The 24,925-nt window shown below is 38.2% G+C and overlaps 3 protein-coding genes across 3 annotated transcripts; 1 reads left to right on the top strand and 2 right to left on the bottom strand.

Moving 5' to 3' along the window:
- The first annotated feature begins 1,367 nt into the window (after positions 1-1,367).
- On the top strand, positions 1,368-3,828 carry LOC104237040 (F-box/FBD/LRR-repeat protein At3g26920-like). Its single transcript, XM_009791109.2, is given in 2 exon segments — positions 1,368-1,770; positions 1,872-3,828. A coding segment is annotated over 1 exon segment (699 nt). The 5' UTR covers positions 1,368-1,770; positions 1,872-2,089; the 3' UTR covers positions 2,789-3,828.
- A 5,131-nt stretch (positions 3,829-8,959) lies between these two features.
- Positions 8,960-15,559, bottom strand: LOC104237039 (ran-binding protein 1 homolog c-like). Its single transcript, XM_009791108.2, has 4 exons — positions 15,207-15,559; positions 13,902-14,053; positions 13,142-13,267; positions 8,960-9,537 (listed from the first exon to the last, which is right to left on the bottom strand). The coding sequence occupies exons 1-4, from the start codon at positions 15,362-15,364 to the stop codon at positions 9,308-9,310; spliced, it is 666 nt and encodes a 221-aa protein (XP_009789410.1). The 5' UTR covers positions 15,365-15,559; the 3' UTR covers positions 8,960-9,307.
- Positions 15,560-21,828: 6,269 nt separating this feature from the next.
- LOC138886211 (uncharacterized) lies at positions 21,829-24,705 on the bottom strand. The gene is made up of 5 exons (XM_070167265.1): positions 24,191-24,705; positions 24,033-24,089; positions 22,993-23,670; positions 22,326-22,351; positions 21,829-22,073 (listed from the first exon to the last, which is right to left on the bottom strand). Exons 1-5 carry the CDS (start codon positions 24,703-24,705, stop codon positions 21,829-21,831), a joined length of 1,521 nt encoding a protein of 506 aa, XP_070023366.1.
- Positions 24,706-24,925: the final 220 nt, after the last annotated feature.

Genomic DNA, 24,925 nt, shown 5'->3' with positions numbered 1-24,925 from the left:
TATGAAACTCTCTTCTTCTCTCGAGCAGATGAACTTTTCATGGTTTCTCTAATCTAAAATTGAACCTTTCCGCATCGAAGATAGTTAATTAAAGAGCAGTTATTTAATTACTTGGTATATCATAGTCCAATTAATACAATTCTGAAAGTAAAACTATCAACTTTTTTTGATTCCATCGATATTGTTTTGGTCCACCATTGTGTATCTTATTCTCTAAATATTTTCTTCTTAAAATAATAATAAGTACGAGAGAGAGCAACATGGGCTTCTATATAAAAGGAGTGAAACAAAATTTCTTTTAAAAAATAGGATCGAAATGCAATAAATGAACTTTAATATAAGATTAAACAAACGAAAAAGTAAAGAAAAGCAGTAACAAATTTCATTAGTATGATGTGTTACAAAGTCTAATGGTTCAAGCGAAAAAGAAAGAGATATATAAAATAATAATGGGTCCAAGAGTTTTTAGAAGAGAGATATTTTTAGGAGTAAAAGTTGATTTCGGGTGGGTTTACCTTTAGCAGGCCGGGTTGGATTTATCGATGAGTTTCTATGTTTTGCCTTTTGAGCCGAGGTCTCCTGGAAACAGCCTCTCTATCCTTCGGGGTAGGGGTAAGGTCTGCGTACATATTACCCTCCTCAGACCCCACTTGTGAGATTATACTGGGTCGTTGTTGTTGTTGTTGTTTCTATGTTTTGCTTGGGTTTTAATTATTTTATGTGGTCCAAGAATATAAAAAGTCCATGTGGACTGCCACGTTAGCTTTTACCACCGGAAATATTAAGAAATTCGGTTGAGTGACTATCAGAGTGTAATAAGGATAGGTGAGGAACTTTCTTGTTACAAATGAAAGAAAAGTGACTTTAATCCATAATTTTCGATAGTTCAATGATCATCTAAATAATGGACTCTGCTTAATAATGTATAGGAGTTAGGACTATTTTGATCCTTAATATATATATATATATACCAGTAAACAAAAATAGTACTTTATGCGATACACTTTCCTTATTACTCCATTTTAAAAAGAATAAATATATTTTTAGTCATACAAATATTATGGTCCCACAAAGCTTTTACTTTAAGTTTTAGGACCACAAGTTTCAAAAATTCTGTGTCGAGTTAAACTACATCATGTAAATTAAAACAGAGGGAATACTACTTAATATATGCAAAAAGTGGATAATTTTGGTCCAAAATCCTAGGGGTCGTTTGGTTGCAGGGATTAGGGGTTATCCCAATTTAAATTTGAGATGAAATTTGTCAAGTTTTGGTTGTGGGGTATTCACTAAAATCAGAATAAGATTATACCCAAATCATGAGATTATTTTTCCCGTATAAAAAGGTGAAATTATCTATTCTAATTACTATAATTCTAGTATAACCTAGTTTTGAACCAAACAGACCCTATAAGCAACCGTTTCTTTAAAATTTCAGTTAAACTTTCCGATGACTTCAAACCCCAAAAACAGAAAACACGAAAACATTAGTCAATTCTAGAAGCGTTGACTTTCACTTGCTTTTTATGGATGAGGATTTTGAGCTTTCCATTCTATACATAGAGAGGAGGTTAGTAATTATATTACTGTTTTGTTTATGGAAATAGGTTGAATTAACAGTTGACTTTTAAGGTAAGAGATTAGTTGTTGGATTCATATGAAAGCAAAAGATGTATTAGAATTAATATACGGTGATTTTGGCTTTGCTGGAAGATCTAGTGCTAGAGGCCGCAGAGGCGAATCCAGGATCTAAGTTCTATGATTCAACCAGTAAGGTTTTAGCATTTTACCCGTTGTATGTTTAAAATTATGCGTTCATATCTTTATTTATTGCAATTTTAATAGATTTTTTCACGTAAATTTATGTTCAGCGTCGAAAGTATTGGATTCAGATGAATCTGATGGCGCAGCGCTGCATCTGTCCTCATTTAAAGGGAGGAGAAAAGGGGCACCACTTCTGAAGATCCTTCAAAATCATGGCTTAGCGTTGAAAGTACTGGATTCGCGAGATGCGCTGTTAAGTTTAATTGAATTTTTGAGGGAATTTGTTACTTTTAGATTTAGGATCAAAATTCCTTAACCCCTATACATGAAGGACCATTTTGATCATTTTCTCGCTTCACGCCATTCTAGAAAAAATGGCGGTTGTAGTAATAGTAGCAATAGTAGTACTTTGAGATATTCATCAATGTCGAAGAAACAAAAGAATAGAGTCACTGGAGTTGAAAAACCTCTAGATCGTATCAGTCAGTTGCCGGAGGCACTCCTGGTACAAATTCTATCTCTTTTGCCAACCAAAGATGCGGTGGCATCATGTGTTCTCTCACAAAGGTGGCGTTATCTTTGGAATTCAATTGATAGTTTCCTTTTCGTTGGTAGTAATTTCAAGAAAGCTGAAAACTTTATATCCTTTGTGGACCATGTTTTGATGCATTCCACTTGTCCCAAAATAAAAAAATTCCATCTCCATTTAGATTACACCTCCGATTTGAACTTTGAGTGGAGAATCAGTCGATGGATTAGTTTCGCTGTGGAAAGGAAAGTGGAAGATGTTGTATTGTGTTAATTCGATTAAGATCTCACTTATAAATTGCCTCTATCTGTTTGCACTTGTTCGTCATTGATTACATTGGATTGGAGTTGTTGCGTATTTGGTAAAGGATCGGTCATAGAGTGGAAGTCGCTAAAGACCCTGAAGTTGAACTATATTGTGTTAGATGATGACGATATTGTGAACTTACTGTCAAATTGTCCTTCTTTGGGAACTCTGGAGTTGTCTTTCTTTTGATGGTTTTCGTCGTCTGGAAATCACTTAGTCAAATTTAAAGAGACTTAAGTTGGAACAGTATTGGATGCCAAATGACGATGATGATCATTCTTTTGGAACGTGAACTTTGTGCAATACGGTTTTCATTTGATCGTAGACCTGCATTTGATCTCGACTATATTCTTTCTCTGGTTGAATCCTCTTCGATGCACATTCAATTTAATCCGGGTGACCAGAGTGATCAACAGCTTGATCAGCTTAAGGGGAAGTTTCGCAGGTTTGTGAAGACAGATTCTCGTCACTAAGTTTTTAGAGCTAAGCCAACTGATTCAGTGGTCTCCCTCTCTCCCAATACTTCGAACCAAGACTCTTCTTCAGACTTAGGTTCTCTAGCTTCTATTCTCGGGGTACGTAGTAGGATATTTGGTTAAAGGAGATGATATTCATTTGCTGTCAAGCTTCGGATTTCCTAACCTCAAGAATGTTAAAGTTGTCAGCTCCTCAGGATGTCTCTGAAGGAAGATCCTGAACGCGATTATGATGAACTTTTCAAACTTTCTGAATTTCTTCTAAAGAATGGAATGGTTTTGAAGAAGTTCATAATTATATCGAGGAGATCAAGAAAGTGCAAGAGCTGTTCAATGAACTGTGTGTCTCGATATTTAGTTCGATTGGCTGAGAAAGTGGTAGGTTGCCCAAGATCCTCTACCAATTCTGTGATTATTTTCTCGGAGGAAGCTTTTCATGACTAGATCTCAAGTACCAATTTTGTTCAGCATACCAGAAATGTTAGCTTATATTTAGTTTTTGAAATTTACTGCAGGTAAAAATCTTGAACTTGTCTATGTAACTATACTATTTGTTCCTGTTATCTTACCCTTATGACATAGTACCAAATTTTACTTTATGAAATGCTGTGTTTTAGGCTTTTTCTGGGAAGGAAGAGGTTTGCACTGTTTTATCAAATAGATTATGTAGCCAAATTGTGATTGAGGCTTACAATGCGGTCGAATGCTGTGAACCTAAGGTTATTTTATGATTTATGAGTGTTGGTTTTGGTACATCTGTTTGATTCACCTGAAATCTTCATTCAGGCTGATTCGAGTTGGTTAGTGGTTGTAAAAGTTTGTGGAACAATAGCTTTTGTGATAAATTCCATGAAAAAGAGTTACTGGTATCTTTTATTTCCTTAAAAGGGCAGCCCAGTGCATTAAGTTTCCGCTATGCGTGAGATCCGGAGGACCGGACCACAAGGGTCTTATTGTCTTGTACTCGTAGGATGGTATGAAATTGTTGTAGGGGCGGAAATAGAGTATTAGGCACGGGTTCGGACAAACTCAATAGCGTTTGCGGAAATCTTGTATTTGTATTGGGAAATTCATTAAGTATTATAAATATTTAATTGTGAATCCAGTAACTAAAACAAGCAATAGACACGGTAGCAAGTTCAAAACTCATAAACTTCAAATTCTGGCTCCACCTTGCATCATTTTGAAACTAATATGCAATTGGGTGCATCATATGCTTTCGTATGGCAATGAGGATTTAAATAGTTCACTTCTCCCTACGTTTTTCCTGCAACAGTTCTACACTTAGTTTTTACAGAATGAAGTAAAGGTCGTTTTGTTTTCCATGTCTTGCATTTAAATTGGTTGTTGCATCATTTTTGTGTATTCTCAAGGTAGACCAAACTGAAATTTTGCATTTTTGCTACTCATTTGTCTTGAGAACTGTATGGCATTTTTGCTACTTAACTCAACCCATCTTAGTTGGATGGGTTACCAAAAATGAGTTAATTCTGCGAGTTTGTGGCAAAAATCATCCTTGAACTATAGCCCAAACTTAAAAGTACATCCATGTGATGCCTTAATGAACAAAAAATATCCCTGTACTATTTAAACTGTTACAAAAATCATCCTTGCGTTAATTTTTGTCAAAAAAAACTAACAGCAGAAACAAAAGTGCATACCAAGCACCCCTAAAGTTTCCAAAACTGCCTCTCCTGCCAATCATCTTCCACCTTCACCAAAAAAGATAAAGGCTTCAAAAATAAAAGTTCACAAAATCAAACTACAGAACTGGAGATTAAACTCTAAAATACAACCAAACTCCACAAAACCTATATATAATTTATAACTTTGGATCTACTCCTGATTCCGATTCTGGTTCAGCTGTTGGAAGACCAAAACAGTGATGTGAGGGAGAAGGTTTGTGGAGCTATCGCCCAGTTGAGTTACAATGAAGCAGATAGAGCTGCTCTTGCAAATTCTGGAGCTATCCGCAATTAGTAGGTATGTTGCAGGACGAGTTCGAGGAAATGAGAGATAATGCTGCAGAAGCTCTTGTCAATTTCTCAGAGGACCCATCACTGGGTGATAGAATATCAGATGTGTTAAATAGTCCTTCATTCCAGAATATGCAAGAAAGACTGACGCAAATTCGTGCTTCAGATGCTCATTTGGCTGCATCCCTTAGACATGTGAGCTTTGAGCAATTAACTATGGAGCATGCTCTTACCTGACTCTTGATTCTGTTACATAATTTTTCTTGAATGTGAGTATTTGTTAGCTCCAAGGTTTCACGTATTAATTTTGATGATAACAAACCAAAATAATTATTAATCAAAGAACATTTACTTGTGGTAATCTTATTCTTGTACAGGAAAGAAAATGTTTGTAAAGATCCAAACAAATATGGGAAAGAAAATATCTTGTGAAGAATTTATCAAGGAAGATTATTTTCAGAGATTTAATCTAGAAGGAATAATATTTGAAATCGAAATTTCAAATATTGAATGGCTTACTACAATATCAGAAGAAGAATCTATGAAAATTATAGATGGAAAGCTTTTCAACATCTTGAAAGGAAAGTTGCTAAAATTATGGAGAAAATCTATTATTTTGTGGAAGGAAGATACTATATGGAAAAGATACTACAAGGTAGACATGTCAAATGGCCGGGTCGACCCACGAACCGGCCCACATAACACATTAAAATTGACCCTTCAACCGGCTCGTGACCCACAGAACCCTAACCGGACCAACCCATTAATTTAAGGGGCCTGGGCCAGGCTACAATATTTTGACCCACTGAACCGGACCGAACCCGAACCGGTAACTAACCCACGGGTCAACCGGCCCGGACCACCCTTATGAATGTGGTAGTAGAGCGGGTAATTGACTAATTGGACGTCGACTAGCTCAGTAAGATTTATTTTAATAAAATATTACATATATTTTTTATAAAAAGAAACTAAATCCATTCAACCCGGTGCTATCTACAATGGCTCGTGATTTTTTGGCGGTTCCGGTTTCAACTTTTGCTTCAGAAAATGCATTTACCCAAGGAAAATTACAACTTGGAGAGCGAAGATTATCTTTAAGTCCTCGCACTTTGGATGTCCTTGTTACTTTTAGAGATTGGATATATGCAGAAAGAAGAAATCGAGGAAATATAAATGACGATTCAGACTCAACTAAAGATCTGACCATGTCCGATGTTGAAGGAGTGGATAGAGTAGCTAATGAGAATTAGAGTATATTATATTAGAATATCATTTTTCTTATGTATTATATACAGAAATAATTGAATTCCATATTACTAAAGTATGATTTTTCTTTCATTTTTATTTTAATTGGCTTCAAGAACATGTAGTAATTTCAAGTTCATATATATGTATAAAAGTTTGAAATTTTTATCATTTATTAGTTTTTAACTTTTTTTAATTAAATTACATTTGGCCCATTAGGGCCCAGGTTAAGGGGTTACGGGTTACGGGTCGGGGTCGGGTCAACATGTTTTGATTAATGGGTCTAATCCGGACAGGCCCCTATAAGAAAGTGAACCGGACCAGCCCGGTTAAGGACCCACGGGCCAAGAGTCAACGGGTTCGGGTCGAGGTCGGATCGACCCATTTAACAGGTCTACTACAAGGACAAGGAAGAATATATTTTCTATGGAAAGAAAATATATTATTAATGTAGTACAATTTATATTATGGAAAGATATTATTTTCCAAGATCAAGAAAGGAATATTTTCAATATAATGGGAGAAGAATTTATTTTCTATGGAAAGAAAATATATTATGGGTATAATATATTCTATATTATGGAAAGAACTTTGGACAACTAAAGAGAATATTAGTTAGCAAGGAAAGTAAATTCAAAAAGGATATTCACCACAATTTGTAGAAGAAAAAGAAACCGCTGAAGATTTCATACAAGGAAACAAATCAAGGAATATCTATTTGTCATCCGTCAAGATACAATGAGCCCTGCCAATCTATCTAAGACTATCAGAAGCTTTTAAGCAAAGATTCTTACCTACAATTATTAAGGAAAGTCTAGCAGGTGCACAAAAGAATATCAATATTCAAAGACTTAGTGGCCATGTTTGGAAAGATCAGAAAAGAAAGATTATCATGTCCTGCAATTAAGGAGAGACCCACAAGGAAAGGATTTCAAGCAAGACAAAGACTATATTCTGTCCAAGTTAATAAGAAGCAATCTAACCTTGGACAAAAAGCCACAAATCATATTGGTTCGAAGGAGGATCTCATGGCGTGACCAAATTTATGTCAAGGCTAGATATGGATACAGATATTACTCCAAGATTCAAGGAAGCAATGGATGCAACGAAGATCTCGAGAAATATTCAAAATTCCCTTGGGTCATGAAATAGCTAGAACAAGTTGAAAAGGATATAAATAGGCGCTTCTAATAAAGAAGAAAAGCATGCAGCCTTCTATATAATTGTCTATCCAACTACAAGTTCTTTATTCTACTCTTAACAAGCATTGTAATTCACTTTAGTAGATTTACTGTGTACCCAAAAGAGAGAAGAGAGACAGAAAAATATTGGAGAGACAGTGTGTCCTAGAGGTTGTGTCATTGTTCGTTTCTTTGGTGAGCGAGTGAAAACCAAAGGGTCGTTATTGGTGAGCGAGTGAAAACCAACTCTGTCAGCGTTGGTGGTGATCGCTAAAAATCACAAAGGTTGTACTCAATTCAATTTACAAAGAGCTCTAAAAGATAACACTCTTGCAACCCAAGAGGACTAGATTAGGATACCACATTGGTTCCGAACCAGTATAAAATTCCTGGTGTCATTTACTTTATCGTTCTCGTATTATATTATGTTCCTTTACTGTTTATTGTGATTAATACTTATTTAAATCGAAAGAACTAACAGTTCTGTGCAGGCTGTCTCCGCATAAGTCGACTAGGTCTGAAGAGTAGTCGACTAGAAATTTAGAAAGGCTATAGTGCAACCCCTCCCCCCCCCCCTCTTGTACTTTCAGTATTATCTTAATAAAAGCATTATTTGATTGTTGCCCTGTCTAAAACTTGTTGGAATAGTTCAAGTAAAGGTAAATCGAATTGATCTTGAAGCTAAAAGTATCACACAAAATGATCATTCATCATAAGATTTAAAGAAATTGTTGACAATGAACATATAACTAATTGGGATTGTTTCTTCTACATCACAAATATATTACACTCCATATTTACATTTATTCTTAATGCAGCTTATTTTTCGGACTTTCTCTTCACTTGATTTCATCAACAAGCACCAAGCTGGCGTGGCCGACCTTCTTCCCGTAATATAACTTTGAATCTGCACCAAGCTGGATCCATTGTTTGGATGTGCACGCTAATATAACTTTTATTTCAAAGCCTTTGTCTTTTTTGGTGAAGGTGGAAGATGATTGGCAGGAGGGGCAGTTTTGGAAACTTTAGGGGTGCTTGGTATGCACTTTTGTTTCTGCCTTTAGTTTTTTTAACAAAAATTAATGCAAGGATCATTTTTGTACCCGTTTAAATAATACAAGGATGTTTTTTGTTCATTAAAGCATCACAAGGATGTACTTTAAGTTTTGGCTATAGGTCAAGGATGATTTTTGCCAAAAACTCTAATTTTGCCACCTCTAGGTTTGCCATAAACACCATCTGCGAGTAACTGCTTTGTAGTGGATATAACTTAAACTGCAGGACTAATACCAAAAAAGAGAATCCTATTTAATGGCAAGCTCAACCGTCCCATAACTTCAATCAAGAGAGCCCATTTCCTTGAGCACCCCAATATTTGATATGAGAAGGATATGTCCACAAAAGCACAAAGTAAACACATCAAAATATGACGCAGCAGCATTAACCAGCAACACCTTTCAAATAAACTATGAAGTCGAGATATGAATCAAACTGAAACCTCAAGTAAAAATGGACTCAAAACTCAGACGCATTACTAAATGGCGAAGTACATTGTGTGCGCAAACAATACAAACAAAACCTATTGTTACACCCACTCGACAAATATTTCAACCAGAAAACAGAACGTGACCTTAAAAGTGAGACAACTTCTGTAAACGTTCACACGCCTCAATGATAGACTAATAAAGCCAACCAATTCCCAGTTCCCATAACCCCAACCCAACCTCAAGAAAAAAACAAAAGACAATTCCACTTAACCTCAAAGTGGAATTGTGGAATGGCATCATGAACCTCAAAACTACAAGGGCGAGTGCACGGGGTGCATACCCCTCAGGCTGAAGCACTTTCATCCTTTTTCTCTGTATCCTTGGATGGATTCTCATCCTTACCATCCCCTTCCTTGGTTTTGTCTTCGGCTTTATCTTCGCTTTTCTCTTCAGCCTTTTTATCTTCAACACTTAATTTCTCAAGCAGTCCAGCAGCTGTAGATCCATCTTCATTTTCCACTTTCTTTTGTGATTCAGCAACCTCTTGAAACATCTCCATGAAAGACTTGCAATCTAAGAAGAAAAACAAGTCAGATTAAAACATCATATCGGACAAGAGAGAGGGAAAAACAGAGGAACAGTGTTAAAATTTAAGACATCACACTTGTAAGACCCCTCTCCATTGAAGTGTCTAGACAATTATCTAATTATATAAAAGTCAAATACTGTAACTCCAACCCCTCAAGGCAAACATGCAGTGATGCATGCAGTATTACAGACCTAATGCATCATAAGATTATTTTCACACTCACCCAGTTACATTCCACACCTTATAATCCAAAACACTCCTCAAGCCCATAAAAAGCAACCCTCCACAAAAAAAAATAAGCTAAGAAATATTACTCATTGGATATGTTACTGACCATGGTCTTTCACCACCACAGCCATGGAGATATATTTCGATTCCGTGAAAGATCCAAGCTCAGTTCTTCTCTAGACGCCAACAGAGACCTCAACAAAAAAAAAATAGGACGCATGGATTCTCCGGAATCTCAATCAAACAAAGACTAGGCTTTGGGTGCACTGATGATTCTAGCAAAGGAATGTCCCATTCAACCTATTTCGTTTTACTTCCTTTTGCTCTTTATTCTCCCAGTTACATCAATGAAGTTGTAGGCCTACTGTTCATGGTCCTGAGGTATGGCATGGCCAAAAAGGGGATACTAATCTATATCCTAAAGCACAAATTTCAAAAGTAAAATCACTCTAAATATTGAGTTAGCAGAACATTTAAGAATAAACTCATCAATTCATGAGTTTTAGATGTATCCAGAGGTACAGCCAAGAGTGTGGCTTAGTAGTCAATGAAGTAGGTTAAGAACTATGAAATTTCAGGTTCAAATCCAAGCGTAGGAAAAAATACTAGGTGATTTCTTCCAATTATCCCAGCCTTGGTGAATAGAGTTACCCAGTACCTGTGCTAGTGGGAGGTAGCTTGTGTCCCGTGGAATTAATCGAGGTGCACGCAAGCAGGCCCGGACACCATGGTTATCAAAACAAACAAAAAAATGTATCCAGATTGGCTGAGCAAATTCCTATACTCCTAAAAATGTTTACTCCTTCCAAGTTCTATCCCAACTTATCAACCAAGATTTTCTATCTGAATCATATTCAACTTACACATCTGCAGACATGCATAAACAAAAACAAACAAAATATACTAGGCTTTTTCCCTTTCTTTTTGGACAGTACGGACAGCAGGTTTATATTCAGACAGAAGTTAGGGCTTTGGTTTACAGTGGAAAGAGTGATGATTCGATGAAGCAATTGAAACCGTCAGCTAATTTGCAGCCTTGAGTTTCGAGGAAGAATGACGAAAACAGGTCAGTTTTAGACTAAAGATCTGAGATGGAAAAAATTAATCACGTCCATATATTCACTTCACTTTAGATGAAGAGGAAACACATCATGTGCATTTAGCTTGGCGATGGACTCTGTTTATTCACCTTTTGACAAGTCACAAGTCCAATGTGAAACACGTGCAGCAAACTTTCTTGTTCTGATTTATCAACTAAATTATATAACATATACATATAAAGCTTTTTGAGGTAAAAATCAACCCTATGGTTAGCTCAGGTATCTGCTGGGATATTTGACTCTTTTTTTTCATAAAGATGATGTCTGGGAAGCTTGTGTGCATCTCGACTAATCCTCTATGTACTTGCTACCTCCCACCAGCACAAGTACCGGGTTCTGCCCACCAAGGTTTTGGCGGATGGGAAGAAATCACCTAGTGTTTTTTCGTGTCACATAAGATTGAAAAGTACTGTTTCTCACTCCTGTAACCCCCCCCCCCCAAAATCTCACCTATTCCCCATCCCCACCCTCAGCCAACCAACCACCACCCCAACCCCTCAGGGCTACTGCTGCCCAACACATGGGATAAAACAGTGTTTCCGTTCTTCATCCATGTTTTAGTTGATATATAAATTTATTTCTTGCTCTCGTATCTTTTTGATTATTTCATAGCCTAATTTATCTACAAGCTTAATAACTTCACTAACATTTATTTCGTGCCTACTAGTCAAATTTTTGTACGAAAATTACTTTCAGATAAATTATAACAATTTGACACAATTAGCCTGAAGAGACTTTTCTTACCATCTATGCCCCAAAAAAGGACACAGACAGTATAATTTCAATCAAAGTACCTACCTATAGTTTGTTGGTATTATGGTCCATCATGAACCCAAAAAGCTCTAAGAGGTAAAAGGAAACAAATACAGAATGGCATCTAAATAAAGGTTTAAATCGCTGAATTTGATGCAGGCTCAAAATCTAATCATATGATTCGCACTTCTCAGACGTTCAATATTCCAGATCAGCGTCAATTGAGTGTAAAAAGGAAAAGGAAAAGGAATATTTAAAAGTACAATTTCAAAAAAAAAATTAAGGTTTACAAACAATTTTTCCCTCTGATAGATTCTAGTCTTTTTTATAGTTCCATCCGAGTAAAAAACACACACAAATACAGGCTTTAGTTACAGCATAGCCAAGCCTGAGTTGGTTTCTAACAGGAAAAGGATCAGACTAGAGTTAAAATATGGCAAGGGGGAAAATTAATGTTTGATTGAAAATTATGGCCCATCAGGATTTGAGAAGTCGAGAGAAACATGCAATTCATAGTATGTCGGAAACCCAGCACAATTCACTGGTTATGTTAACTGAATAATAGCCTGTTTGGCCAAAAGCTTTTTTTTGGCCAAAAGTGCTTTTTTTTGGCCAAAAATTGAGGTGTTTGGCCAAGCTTCTGGAAGGAAAAAAAGTGCTTTTGAGGAGAAGCAGCTTTTTTCTTCTTCTCCAAAACTGTTTCTGCTTCTCCTCAAAAGCACTTTTTTGAGAAGGACTTTTGAGAAAAATACACTTAGAAACAGTTTTTTAAAGCTTGGCCAAACACTAATTGCTGCTCAGAAGTGTTTTTCAAACTAATTAGCCAAACACAAACTGCTTCTCACCAAAAGTACTTTTGAGAAAAACACTTTTGAAAAAAAGCACTTCTCAAAATAAGCTGATTTTTGCAGCTTGGCTAAACGGGCTATAAGTTTCTTTTTTTAAAATTAATTCTTACTGAAAAAGTTTCTAAAAGTTGTTTCATGATACATCTTGATATTTCAACTGAAAAAATGTCACTAATATGGAATCTTCTCATAAATGATACAGAGGTGGAGATGTAAAACTTCTACCTGAGTACGTAAAACTCTAAAACAAAGGAAATAACACTCAAGCAATAAGCACTCAGAGAAAAACAGAATCTATCCATACATAAAATGGCTGATTTTGCAACCATAGAGATAAAGGAAGCTACTGCCTATATTTATCCCCCAAAAAATAAGGAAGCAACTGCATATGTAAAGCATAGCCGGCCCTAGACTAGGATAAAGGAGAAGGATTGGAAGGTTGACTACCAAGCATAAGAAACATGTAATTATGATAACTCCTCTAGATTGATAGTGATAGAGAAAACTTCTATAATGATGTGCTAACAGGGCAGAAAAGGATTGATGAATAAGAAACTATCAAGTATTGTCTTCACTAATTTGCTAGAACTCCATCTAACTAACAAGAAAACTTAGAAACAAGTAGATAAAGATAGTGATCCAGAGTTGAGATTACTCACTCTCGATAGATGCAAATCTGAGGCAGAAAAGCTCATCTTTCAGTTCACCATCAGCAAAATCTGGTGCATGCCACAAGCAAGACTTCTCATTTCCAGCATGTTCCTGAAGCGTCATCGTTGGGAGAACTGGATAACACGTCCAAAACATATACTTGTCAAGAAAAAATTAAACCCAAAAAAAATTAGAAGAGACACTATACTTCAGATCACCCAAGCAAATGAAACTGATTCATAACGAGAATTAGGAGAAAAGTAACTACACTGTAAACTGCTATAAAGATCCTCTATATTCATTATACTTCATTCGAACAAGTTTCATTACAATACTCAATAATTTCTTTGACAAATTACGGGTCCTTTAAGACTACAGATTCCCTAAATCACATATCTACACTAACATACAAATCTCTTTCCTAACTCAAACGATTCCTGCTAAGTCAACAGATTATAAAATATTAAATTTAATTTCAAAAAGGTTGAGAAATCTACATCCTACTTTACACTGAATTTTACATTCTTTATGCATGTAGTCAAAATATCATCATCCTTTTATAGATATAGGGAGTATAATATTATTTAATACCTCTTATATTCCTCTATATATGACACTCTTTCCATTTTGTTCAATTCTAAAAAGATTGACATCTTTTAGATACTTTACTCTTTACCCTTTATAGAATGCTCTAGCAGGAATTGTCATGAAATATTCACATAATAAGGAGGGCCCCATAAAATAATTTTCTTTAAAAGAAAAACAGACCAAGGTGGTTGGCACAGATCTTAAGGGTCTTGGATTGGCGCATAACAAGGCGAACTTTGCCAGTTTCCTTATGCTTCAATAGCTTCACAGTTCCAGCACCTCTCTCTTTCCACTGATTCCCATCTTTATCGAACCTATAAAGCTTGGCTTTCCTGCAAATTTTATTTCAAAAGAGAAGAAGAAAATCAGATCCGAAATCACACAACAAATATACTGCATCGACACTCCTACTCGGAACCCACCATCTACATTTGGAAGGTGAGAGCACTAAACAGCAGATTTGGGAAAATGGTTTATTAATTATCCCTAGAATTGGATCAGCAGGCAAGCAATAAACAGATTCAGACGGAAAATTAACTGCACTGACACTCATACTCCGGACCCTAGAATTGGATAAATGCAAAAGCAATGAACAGATTTGGGGCGGACCAATTGACTGCATTGGCACTTATACTTTGAAGCAGCCATTCTTTGAACAACTAGGTTACTAATTAACCCTAGAATTGGATTAATGGACAAGTAATAAAGAGATCTGGATGGATACGGGCGTAACATATGGTTCGGCCAAACCCAATAGCTTTGACGAAAACCCTGCATATTTTGTTACGAAATCCACAAAATATGAACAAATATTAAATTCCAAACCCACTTATTAGCACTTGAGGTCAATATGCTAGAATCCCTAACCCATAAAATTCAAATCCCGGATCCGCAACTGGATGCAGATATTTAACTACTTTGACACTTGTACACCACCAATCTTCTTTTAAATAAGGGAACATTTAAATCGAATTACTGGACAAGCAACAAAGAGATTCACACTAAAAGTTAACTGTGTTGACACATGTAATCCAACCCCAGTTATTCTATTTTGAAAGAAGCATCTAAAACGGCATATTTGAATAATTGGGTTATTAACTAACCCTAGAATTGGATTAATGGACAAGCAATAAACAGATTTCCATGCAAATTAACTGTGTTGATACTCGCCCTGCAAACTCCAACATCATTCTAACGGAAGAATATATAAAAACAGACATATTTTATAAACTGGATCATTGATCCGATAGCTTTGACTCGGACCCTGTATATGTGTTGTTTAAAAAATACACTAAATAAGTACAAACAACTGATTTCGACCCAGTAAATCAAATGAGTTCATCGTAGAATCCCGAATCGAATCCATAAAGTTCAAATCCTAGATTCCACTTGAAGGAGTATTGAAAATGACAGATTTGATCAATTGCGTAATTAATTAAACCCTAATTTCAGATCAATTGACACAATAAAGAGAAAGTGAATTACAAATCGACGATGGCATCTTCATTCTCCTCGCCAGTTGAAACAGTAACTTCCTCAAGCTTGACAATTGGGGCAACCTGAGCTCCGGTATCTTCATCATCGGCTCCGGCTGCTTCTTCTTCCTCTTCCCTGTTCTCGAGTTTAGGCTCAGTGCTTGCCATTGATATTGGATGTGATGCAGAGAGGATTGTAGAGAGTAAAAACAGTGGAGCAGCTGTTTGAATCAAATCGTTTGATTAATGGTAGGAATGATCTACAAGGACCAAGGGTTTTATATAGGGTTTCTTTAATAATCAAATTAGTACTCCAATTTCTTTTAAATAGAATGAAGTAATTCAAAATAGGCGAGTTAAACTACTATTATTATTATTATTATTATAAATAGTTAGGGTTTATTACTTGGTGGCCAAGTCACCCTCTACCTATAAATAAAGGGTTCTATTCCATTGTAAATCATCTCATATCAATAAGAATTCTCTCTCTGTTTTGCTCTGCAATACTTTTCTTCTTTTATTATTTTATAACATGTTATCAGCACGACACTCTAACCAATTGAGTAAAAGCTTTGGGATTGAGCATAATGATTGTCAATTGCTCCATGAACTTCCTTCGTGATTAAATTCTGGATTTAAGGTAAGTGTCACGACCCGGATTTCTCACTCTCGGGAGTCGTGATGGCGTCTACTGGTGAAAGCTAGGCAAGCCAAATTATTCTAATTACTTAACCTTTTCCAGTTTTAAACCATTATTAGTGATGAGTAGATATTATACAAATAGCGAAAATAATTAAGCGGAAGACAAAATCTGATAATTTATCTTAATACAAACTGCGAAAGTCTAACTACAACTCTACCTAGAATTTGGTGTCACAAGTTCACACACTGTCTAAGAATACTACAAACAAGGTCTGAATGAAATACATAAGTTTGTCTCTGAATAAGTAAAAACAGTAAGAGAAAAGATAGGAGGAGACGCCAAGGCCCGCGGACGACTGCAGGACTACCTCGGGTCACTTGCATGGACTGAAGACAGCACACTCACTGCGGTCCAAACGCTCCGGTATCAGTATCTGCACACAGTGTAGAATGTAGTATCAGCACAACCGACCCCATGTGCTAGTAAGTGCCTAGCCTAGCCTCGGCAAAGTAGTGACGAGGCTAGGACCAGACTACCAAATAAAACTGTGCAGTTAAATCATATACAGAGGAAATAGAAGCAGATAATTACAACTAAAGTTGAGCGGGGGAAACATGCTGCGGGGAGTAACAGGTAACAACAGAACGACAATAGAGAAATATAAGGAATGTCATAAATCAATTACCAGCAAAGATAAGGAAATAGAAAAATAGGTACACATGTAATACTGTTGCAGGCGTGCAACCCGATCCCATTTCATATGATACCATTGCAGGCGTGCAACCCGCTCCCATTTCATATACTACCGTTGCAGGCGTGCAACCCGCTCCCATTTTATATATTACCTTTGCAGGCGTGCCACCCGCTCCCATTTCATTTATCAACACCAATCATAAAAGAATCCCGGCAAGGTAACAACAACAATGTAAGAACATCCCGGCAAGGGAACAATAATATTACAACAACATCCCGGCAAGGGAACAATAATATCAAAACAAACATCCCAGTAAGGGAATAATAACATCCCGACAAGGGAACAATAATGATAATAACATTCCGGTAAGGGAATAATAATGACAATCCTCATCTGAAGCGCAATAAACCACAACGTGTCATAACAATTACAATACAAGACTCATGGGCATACTTGACACCGACGTATAAATACTCGTCACCATGCCTATACGTCTTACTCCACAGTTACCACGTAGCAAATAAGACACGACTCCTAATCCCTCAAATTAATGTTAGACCAAACACTTACCTCGAACTTCCACGGCCAACTCAAGCCTCAAATACCGATTTTCCTTTTGAATTTGGCTCCAAATCAATTGTATCTAGACATAATCAACTTAATAACATCAATAAACGCTAAACAATCCAATCCCAATGCTTATTATAGATTTCCTATCATTCTTCCCAAAAAGTTAAAAATCGACCCCGGGCCCGCTTGGTCAAAACATGAGGTCCGGACCAAAACTCGATCACCTATGAGCCCGAATATGTAATTAGTTCCAAAATCCGACCCCAAAACGAGGTCTAAATCCCAATTATACAAAAAAGCCCTAACTCTACCCAAATCCCTAATTTTCTACCCTTAAGAACATGATTTAGGCCTAGAAATCTAATAGGTGTTAATGGAAATTGAAGAAAATGAGTCTAAGATTACATACCTATGGATTTGTGGTGAAGTTCTCTTTCAAAAATTGCCCAGTTTGGAGTTTGGAAGAAGAAGTTATGAAATTTGGGTTAAATCTCGTATGTTCTGTTAGTGTTTAAAAATCACTGGGCAGGCGTTCATTGCGTTCGCGATAGGCCTGTCGCATTCGCGATGGCTTAGACCCAGCTGATCATCGCGTTCGCGGAGCTTCAGCTCCTAGAGCCTTCGCATTCGCGGTCAGATGGTCGCGTTCGCGTAGAACAAATATGACCCCCCAGGCCTTTACCTTATGCGTTCGCGAGTGCCTCGACGCGTTCGCGAATGGTACTCCCCCCACAACCTCGCGTTAGCGTCCCAAGCTCCCTGTTCGCGAAGAACAAACTGGCACCTGAGGAAATTGCCTCACGCGTTCGCGAGTGGAACCACGTGAACGTGATAACGCCAAACTATGCCTTATACAAAGACACACACGGACGTAGCAAATATAATCTGAGTAATTCTGCCCAGAGTCAAACCACAGAGAATTAACCTATCAATTACTTTTGACTGATTTACTAAATTCACAGAATCAATTTTCCCCAAACTTTGTAATTCACAATTGATGATAATTCTAACAACTAAAGTTTGAAAATAATTAACAGCTGAAAATTAACTATGCTTGATGTGTAAACAGTTGGAATAAGGTCTAAGGTAATGGTTTCCCCCGTTGGTGATTTCCTTGGTTGTACGTTTCTTATAGTGATGCCTTAGTTGTCCCTATCAATCAAGAACTCTATGGCTATCATAAATCTCTCTCAAGCAATTATGATAATTTACTAGACGCACTCTCTCAAGCTACGCTAGCTAGATTCACATTACCGTTCTTTTAGATTGCACCCGAGATATCGTTATCTCTAATCCAATCTCTAAACCCTCGGTTATGACTCTCGTCTATACTCCAGGAGTGGTATTGTTCAAACAAATACCTAAATATGCACTCTCTCTCAAGAAGATACATATAAATAGGAACGGATAATTGAGGGCCTTTTCAACTAACCACAATCAAAACGTAGATGAACAAATAGAGATTAACAACCAATTCAAACTATATTAATATAACAACCAAGTCATCCCCAACGGGTTTCACCAAAACCTTAGATTAGAGTATTTAGCTACTCATGACAACGTAAGAATAAACTACGAAAATATTCATAATGGAAAATTGCAAGAAAAATAGAAAATAAGAACTATGATGTTTTGGGTGATCTCTCACACTTGTTCTTCTTTCCAAAATAATCTCAAAATAAGCTCCCTTTTCTTGGGCGAGTTTCCTACATCTTATAAGGGTTTTACAAAAGTTTTTCCGAATTGACACTTTGGCCCCTTAAACTTCTGGGTTGTGAACATGCCGCCGCCGCCGCGGCGTCGACCGCGGAGAACACTGCCTCCAACCGCGGAGCGGACCGCGGTGGCAACTGCGGTGCGTGTGTTGGGCCTTTTGTCTCCGCGTTCCTTCTCTTTTTGCTCTTTTGTATTTGGGTACTTCTTGAGTGGGTATTTTCTTCACGTTATTGCCTCTAAACACTTCATGTTGCTTCCTCACATCTTATATTCCCTGCGAAACCAAATAGCATTAATTAAAGCATTTTATTGGCAACTTACATTATAAAACAACAATAAAGCATGGGCAATTATGGTGTAAATAACAACTATATAGCCTATTATCAACACCCACACTTAAATTATTGCTAGTCCTCGAGCAATTCACCACACTCCATAAAAATTCATTTCCTATGCTTTTCCCTCAACGACTCACGCCATGAACATTTCACAAGAGTTAAACCTAGTAGTGAACAACTTTTACCTCAAGATTCAAGTTTTTCGTATCCTGTAACATTTGCACTTACCCAAACCACTCTACACAATAGTCACGATGCACCTTTCCTTTGTGAATCACATGCCCTCACATCACACAAGAGAGTAGTTCCATATATATAATGATAGTGATAACAATTAGGAACTCAAATAGACAGAATTCGCTCACTCTCCAAAAAGAACATTCACATGCCACAAAGATGCACCATAGGCTTGCCCCAGTGTAGTACTCGACTAATCGAGCCCCATTCAGTCTAAGATCAATAGGACTTTATTTGGTTGTAATGTAGGCTAAGGGACGGGTAGGATACATTTGGATATAGTGACTAACCTCCCTAAGCACTTTTAATACAATTACGTTGAATTTAATAATGATCATTTTGTAAACCAACACTCCTCCACATTTATTTAAACATCCCCATGCATTAGGTGCAATTTGTACAAGCTACCACTTATTAATCACTACAAAATATATATGAACTTTTTTTTCGTGGTGCTTTTCTTTTTACGCTTCACATTCTGCACATTTTCTCTATTTCTATGGTTCCACTTCAAAAACCAAACCACCACCCCACACTTTTATTTTCACATAATCTCAATACCAATCTAGTGCTTAGTGAGAGGGAGGAAAATTGGTTCAAACAGCAGGCTATTCAAACAAATGGTTAAGGTTCACATTGTGGTTGCCAAAGAAACAGGCTTATAGGTTCAACGGGGTTAACTAAGATGTAATGCATTTAGGTGGGTTAACTTTATATGTCTGTCTCAACAAAGAAATGTCTATATCACTTCTAAAACCGAATGAAGCTACTATTTCGCTTTGCAAATACACAGGGCAAGTTCTAGGCATCAAATGTACAACATGGAATACAATGATACTTACACCCACATGGCACATGACTCACTCCGGATTAGTTTATCAAAACATTCTCTTTTGAGTGTTCAAGTTAGGTACAAACATACAATTTTTAAGGTACTTAAACAAGATTCAACCCTTGAAGCTAAGCGCTACACTCTAGCGTCTATCGTGTTCGGGTGTAAGAACGCTAAGGGTTTTTCTTCTTCAATTTTAAGCTCGTCACCCATTAATCCTAACCTAAAACCAAAAAAAAAATCTACTTATACCCGGTTCAAGCTAAAACCTTGGAAAAGAACCGAGGCCCAAAGAAAAACCAAGGGGGAGTTACTACACTACCTAAGAAATAAATAAAAAAACTTTTTGGTATTTTCTATTTACTAGCTTCCCTCAAGAAAATTTGTCTAAAGAATCGGTCATTAGGAAGAGTCTTTATATTTCAAAAAAAAAAATCTCAACTTAGTCCCTCAAGAACCCCGCCGAAAGAGATCCATCGTCGGGACAAGTCGTTTCTATTTTAACTTCCTAAAAAAACACTGGTACTCTATTTCTAAAGCAACTAACACAAAACAAAAATAAACAGATAATATTCACAAGTACAACATACAACGAAGTTTCCCCCACCCCACACTTAAAATTAAGACATGTCCCCATGGCTTGACAATATAAAGAGCAGTGAGGTAAAGAAACTTCCCTGAAGGGTCACTCTTGATCTGAAACTGTGTCTGGGTTCACGTTGCAGGTGCGACAAGTGCTCTCAACCAACCCATGAATTTCTTTTCCGACTTCACCTGTCGGTTAGCCACAACATCCATGCGGGACCCCAAGTCAGTGACGTAGGTCCGCAGTCCAGTCATTCCCTGCTCCAAAGCATCCATCCGAGTGCTCCGGTGTGGCTGTGACGATCCTGCCTCGTCTCTTCTAGGAGGGGTTGTGATCTCAACAGCTTCAGCAGCATCAGAATCATCCTCAGACTCAGACTCATCAGACGAGTCATCATTGCGTCGTACTGGCTCTCGTCCCTCTTGCCCAATTTTTCTCGCCTGGAAAGGGGTTTTTATAGGTAATTTCCCATCAACTCGGGAGTTCTCGGGAACATTAGCAAGGCGGCATATACAGGTGATAAGCGAAGGGAAGTAGTGGCCTTTGCTTAGTTCGGGCAATCGGATGGACATTTCTTTAGAGAGGACTCGGGCGACGTCAAACCCTTGGTGAGTCATGAAGCAATAGATCATAGCGGCCCGTGGCCCATTTACATCGGTGGTATTGCTGGATGGTAGCAACCGAGTGGTGATGACAGTGAGCCAACATTTGGCCTCCCAAGTAAGAGACTTGGAATGCAGAGTCATCGGTTGTGCTACCCATTTGGGCTGTCTACCAGGTATACAGATGACCTCCAGAATTCTGTCCCAGTCAACCATCGGGCAACTAGCCATGATGTAATGATCTGCACCCATGAATGCGGGGAGGCGATACACTCTGCGGATGACCTCTATAGCAGTATTAACCGGGGTGTTGCGCACAGTCACAACCTTGTCCTCGTGTTCTGGCAGGTTTGCATAGAATTCCCTTACTAGCTGAATATTTGCTTCCACGGGAGCCTCAAAGAAGATTTCAAGCTAACACCTCCGTAGCTCATCAAACATATTGGGGCATTCCCTCACCAAAGCCTTCATGTCGATATGGACCTCATGGAGTAACTTCCTAGCAAGTTTCTGATTGTACCTTGCCTCTGTTTCTGCAGAGACGAACCGAATGCTATCAAACCGTGGTGCACTGGTTTGGCCCCTAGCTTGGGAGGAGCCTCCTGGTCCACTAGCAGAGGACCCGGTGTGTCGTCTCTTACGGGCTGAACTCATAATACCTGTCAAAATAGAGAAATACGTATTAGGATGAGCCTAAAATGTGTGACTATGGGTGGTTACTCCGACTTCACCAAAACCATGTCACAACATCTCTTTGTATCACCATTGAGGCAATTTCTCAAACATATTGTGGGCAAGGCATTTTCTTCATATTCATGGCCCCAAGGGAATCAAGAAAACTTTCCCAATTCAACTATCTACTATACCCACACATTCCACACTTTTTGTTAACTATCACCCACCAACAATACCATTCCAAACATTCAAAACACAGCCCCTTCACCAGACATATGCTAAAAACGAAATTACACTAAAAAGAAGAAGAAGAACTAAACAAAACAAAATCCTATCACTAATACTACATTAGAATAATATGAACTAGCATAATGCAACAAAAACAATAGAAGGAAAGGAGAAGGGGGGGTCGGAAACATACCTTGGTGGGGGAAGAAGATGAGGGGTGTTGTGAAGGAGGAAGAAGAAGAAGAGAGTATGGAGGGGAGGGTTTGGAAGGGAGGGTTAGAGAGAGAGAGAGAAGTGGGGATTTTAGGAGAGGGGGGATTGTTTATTTTGATATAGGGAAGGGTTTTAAAATTAAAAAGAAGAGTGGGAAAAAAATAAAAAAATTAAAAATTAAAATTCAGCGGACGTCGTCGCGGTTTGAGACAGAGTCTCCCGCGGTCATTGCCGCGGTCCGAGCTGCGGCCGCGGTGAAAAACCGAATCGCTTAGTGATTTCCGCGGTCGAAGCCGTTGTCCTGGCCGCGGTCGCGGCTGGCAAAAATTTTTGTTTTAATTTTTTTTACACTAAGTTACATACTACACTTACAACACATTCGTGGGTTGCCTCCCACGCAGCGCCTGATTTAACGTCGCGGCACGACGCAAGTGGTTGAGCCTTCACTCTTCATTCGCTTACTGGGGTTCTTTCAAATTGATCACCATTGTATTCCATTTTTCTTCAGCTATTCCAAGGTAATGTTTCAACCTTTGCCCATTTACTGAGAACTTGTTTGTCCCATTTTCTGGCTCAATCTCGACAGCTCCACTTGCAAACATTTGCACCACTCTAAATGGTCCTGACCATCGGGACTTTAACTTACCCGGAAACAATCTCAGCCTTGGATTATACAATAATACCTTGTCACCGGGTTTGAAATTTCTGTCCACAATGTGCTTATCATGCATCTTCTTCATTCTTTCCTTGTAGAGCCTTATGCTTTCAAAGGCTTGATATCTAAATTCTTCCAGCTCATGCAACTCTGTCAGTCGATTTTGTGCAGCTGCTTCGGGATCCATGTTCAATTGTTTCAGTGCCCACCAAGCTCGATGTTCTAGCTCCACCGGTAGGTGACAGGCCTTCCCAAATACCAACTTGTATGGTGACATACCTATTGGTGTTTTGAACGTAGTTCTATAGGCCCAGAGTGCGTCATCAATCTTCTTTGCCCAATCAGTTCGTATGGCATTCACCGCCTTGGTTAGTACACTTTTTATCTCCCTGTTAGACACTTCAACCTGCCCACTGGTTTGTGGATGGTAAGGGGTAGCCACCTTGTGGCGTACATCATACTTTGCAAGCAATTTCTCGAAGGCTCTGTTACAGAAGTGAGTGCCTCCATCACTGATGATCTCTCTTGGTATCCCAAATCGGGTGAATATATTCTTTTTCACAAAACCTATCACCACTCTTGCATCATTAGTGGTCAACACTGCAGCTTACACCCATTTAGACACGTAATCCACAGCAACAAGTATGTATTTATTGCCAAATGAGCTGACGAAGGGGCCCATGAAGTCAATCCCCCAAACATCAAACACATCTACCTCTTGAATCGGGTTCATGGGCATCTCGTGGTGACGGGAAATGTTCCCGGTTCGCTGACATTCGTCGCAGCCCTTCACCCATAGGTGTGCATCTCTAAACACTGTTGGCCAAAAGAACCCGGCCTTTAGCACTTTCGCAGCTGTCCTGGCTCCTCCAAAATGTCCTTCATATGTTGATGCATGACAAGCCTGCAAAACAGAAGATTGTTCTATCTCGGGGACACACATCCGGATCATATTATCAACACAGATTCTAAACAAATAAGGCTCGTCCCAATAATAAATGCAACCTTGTCTTTTGGACAGATGAAATGTCATAGGGAACAATACCGCAGGCCAGGTAGTTTGCAAAATCTGCATACCATAGGGCTTCTTCAAGACTGTCTGCGAGCAGCTGCTCGTTTGGAAAGGTTTCCAGGATCTCTTCGACCTCGGCTGATTTTTCAGCTCCTTCAAGTCGCGATAGATGATCAGCGACTTGATTTTCTGTGCCCTTATGATCACGAATTTCGAGGTCGAATTCTTGCAACAGTAGCACCCAACGAATCAGGCACGGCTTAGACTCCTGTTTCTCAATTAGGTACTTGAGTGTTGCATGGTCAGTATATATAATTACCTTGGAACCAATCAGATATGATCGGAACTTGTCAAACGCAAACACCACCGCCAACATCTCCTTCTCCGTCACTGTGTAATTGAGCTGTGCACCGCTTAGGGTTCTGCTTGCGTAGTAAATCAGGTGCATCAGCTTATCTTTTCGCTGCCCCAAGACTGCTCCTATATCATAGTCATTGGCATCACACATGAGCTCAAATGGTTGCTCTAGTTAGGTGCAACAATGATGGGTGCAATGATCAATCTCTTCTTCAGTTCCTCAAATGCCAACCTGCAATCATTAGAAAACACAAAGGGCTAATACTTTTCAAGGAGTTTGCATAATGGGTTAGCAATTTTGGAAAAATCTTTTATGAAACGCCAGTAGAATCCAGCGTGTCCAAGAAAACTTCTCACCGCCTTGATTGAAG

Source organism: Nicotiana sylvestris, chromosome 2, assembly GCF_000393655.2.
Source record: "Nicotiana sylvestris chromosome 2, ASM39365v2, whole genome shotgun sequence".
NCBI classification, from domain to species: Eukaryota; Viridiplantae; Streptophyta; class Magnoliopsida; order Solanales; family Solanaceae; genus Nicotiana; species Nicotiana sylvestris.
Note: the sequence above shows the minus strand (reverse complement) of the source record. Positions and strands in the feature narration are given on the sequence as shown.

Coding starts and splice junctions, on each gene's coding strand:
- LOC138886211 (XM_070167265.1), bottom strand. CDS start 24,705: ATGTGTGATGCCAATGACTATGATATAGGAGCAGTCTTGGGGCAGCGA. Junction 24,090..24,190: donor TCATCTGTCCAAAAGACAAG/GTTGCATTTATT, acceptor TCTGTTTTGCAG/GCTTGTCATGCATCAACATA. Junction 22,074..22,325: donor TGTTTTGAATGTTTGGAATG/GTATTGTTGGTG, acceptor CTATTTTGACAG/GTATTATGAGTTCAGCCCGT.
- LOC104237039 (XM_009791108.2), bottom strand. CDS start 15,364: ATGGCAAGCACTGAGCCTAAACTCGAGAACAGGGAAGAGGAAGAAGAA. Junction 14,054..15,206: donor GAAGATGCCATCGTCGATTT/GTAATTCACTTT, acceptor TAAAATTTGCAG/GAAAGCCAAGCTTTATAGGT. Junction 13,268..13,901: donor GATCTGTGCCAACCACCTTG/GTCTGTTTTTCT, acceptor CGTGTTATCCAG/TTCTCCCAACGATGACGCTT.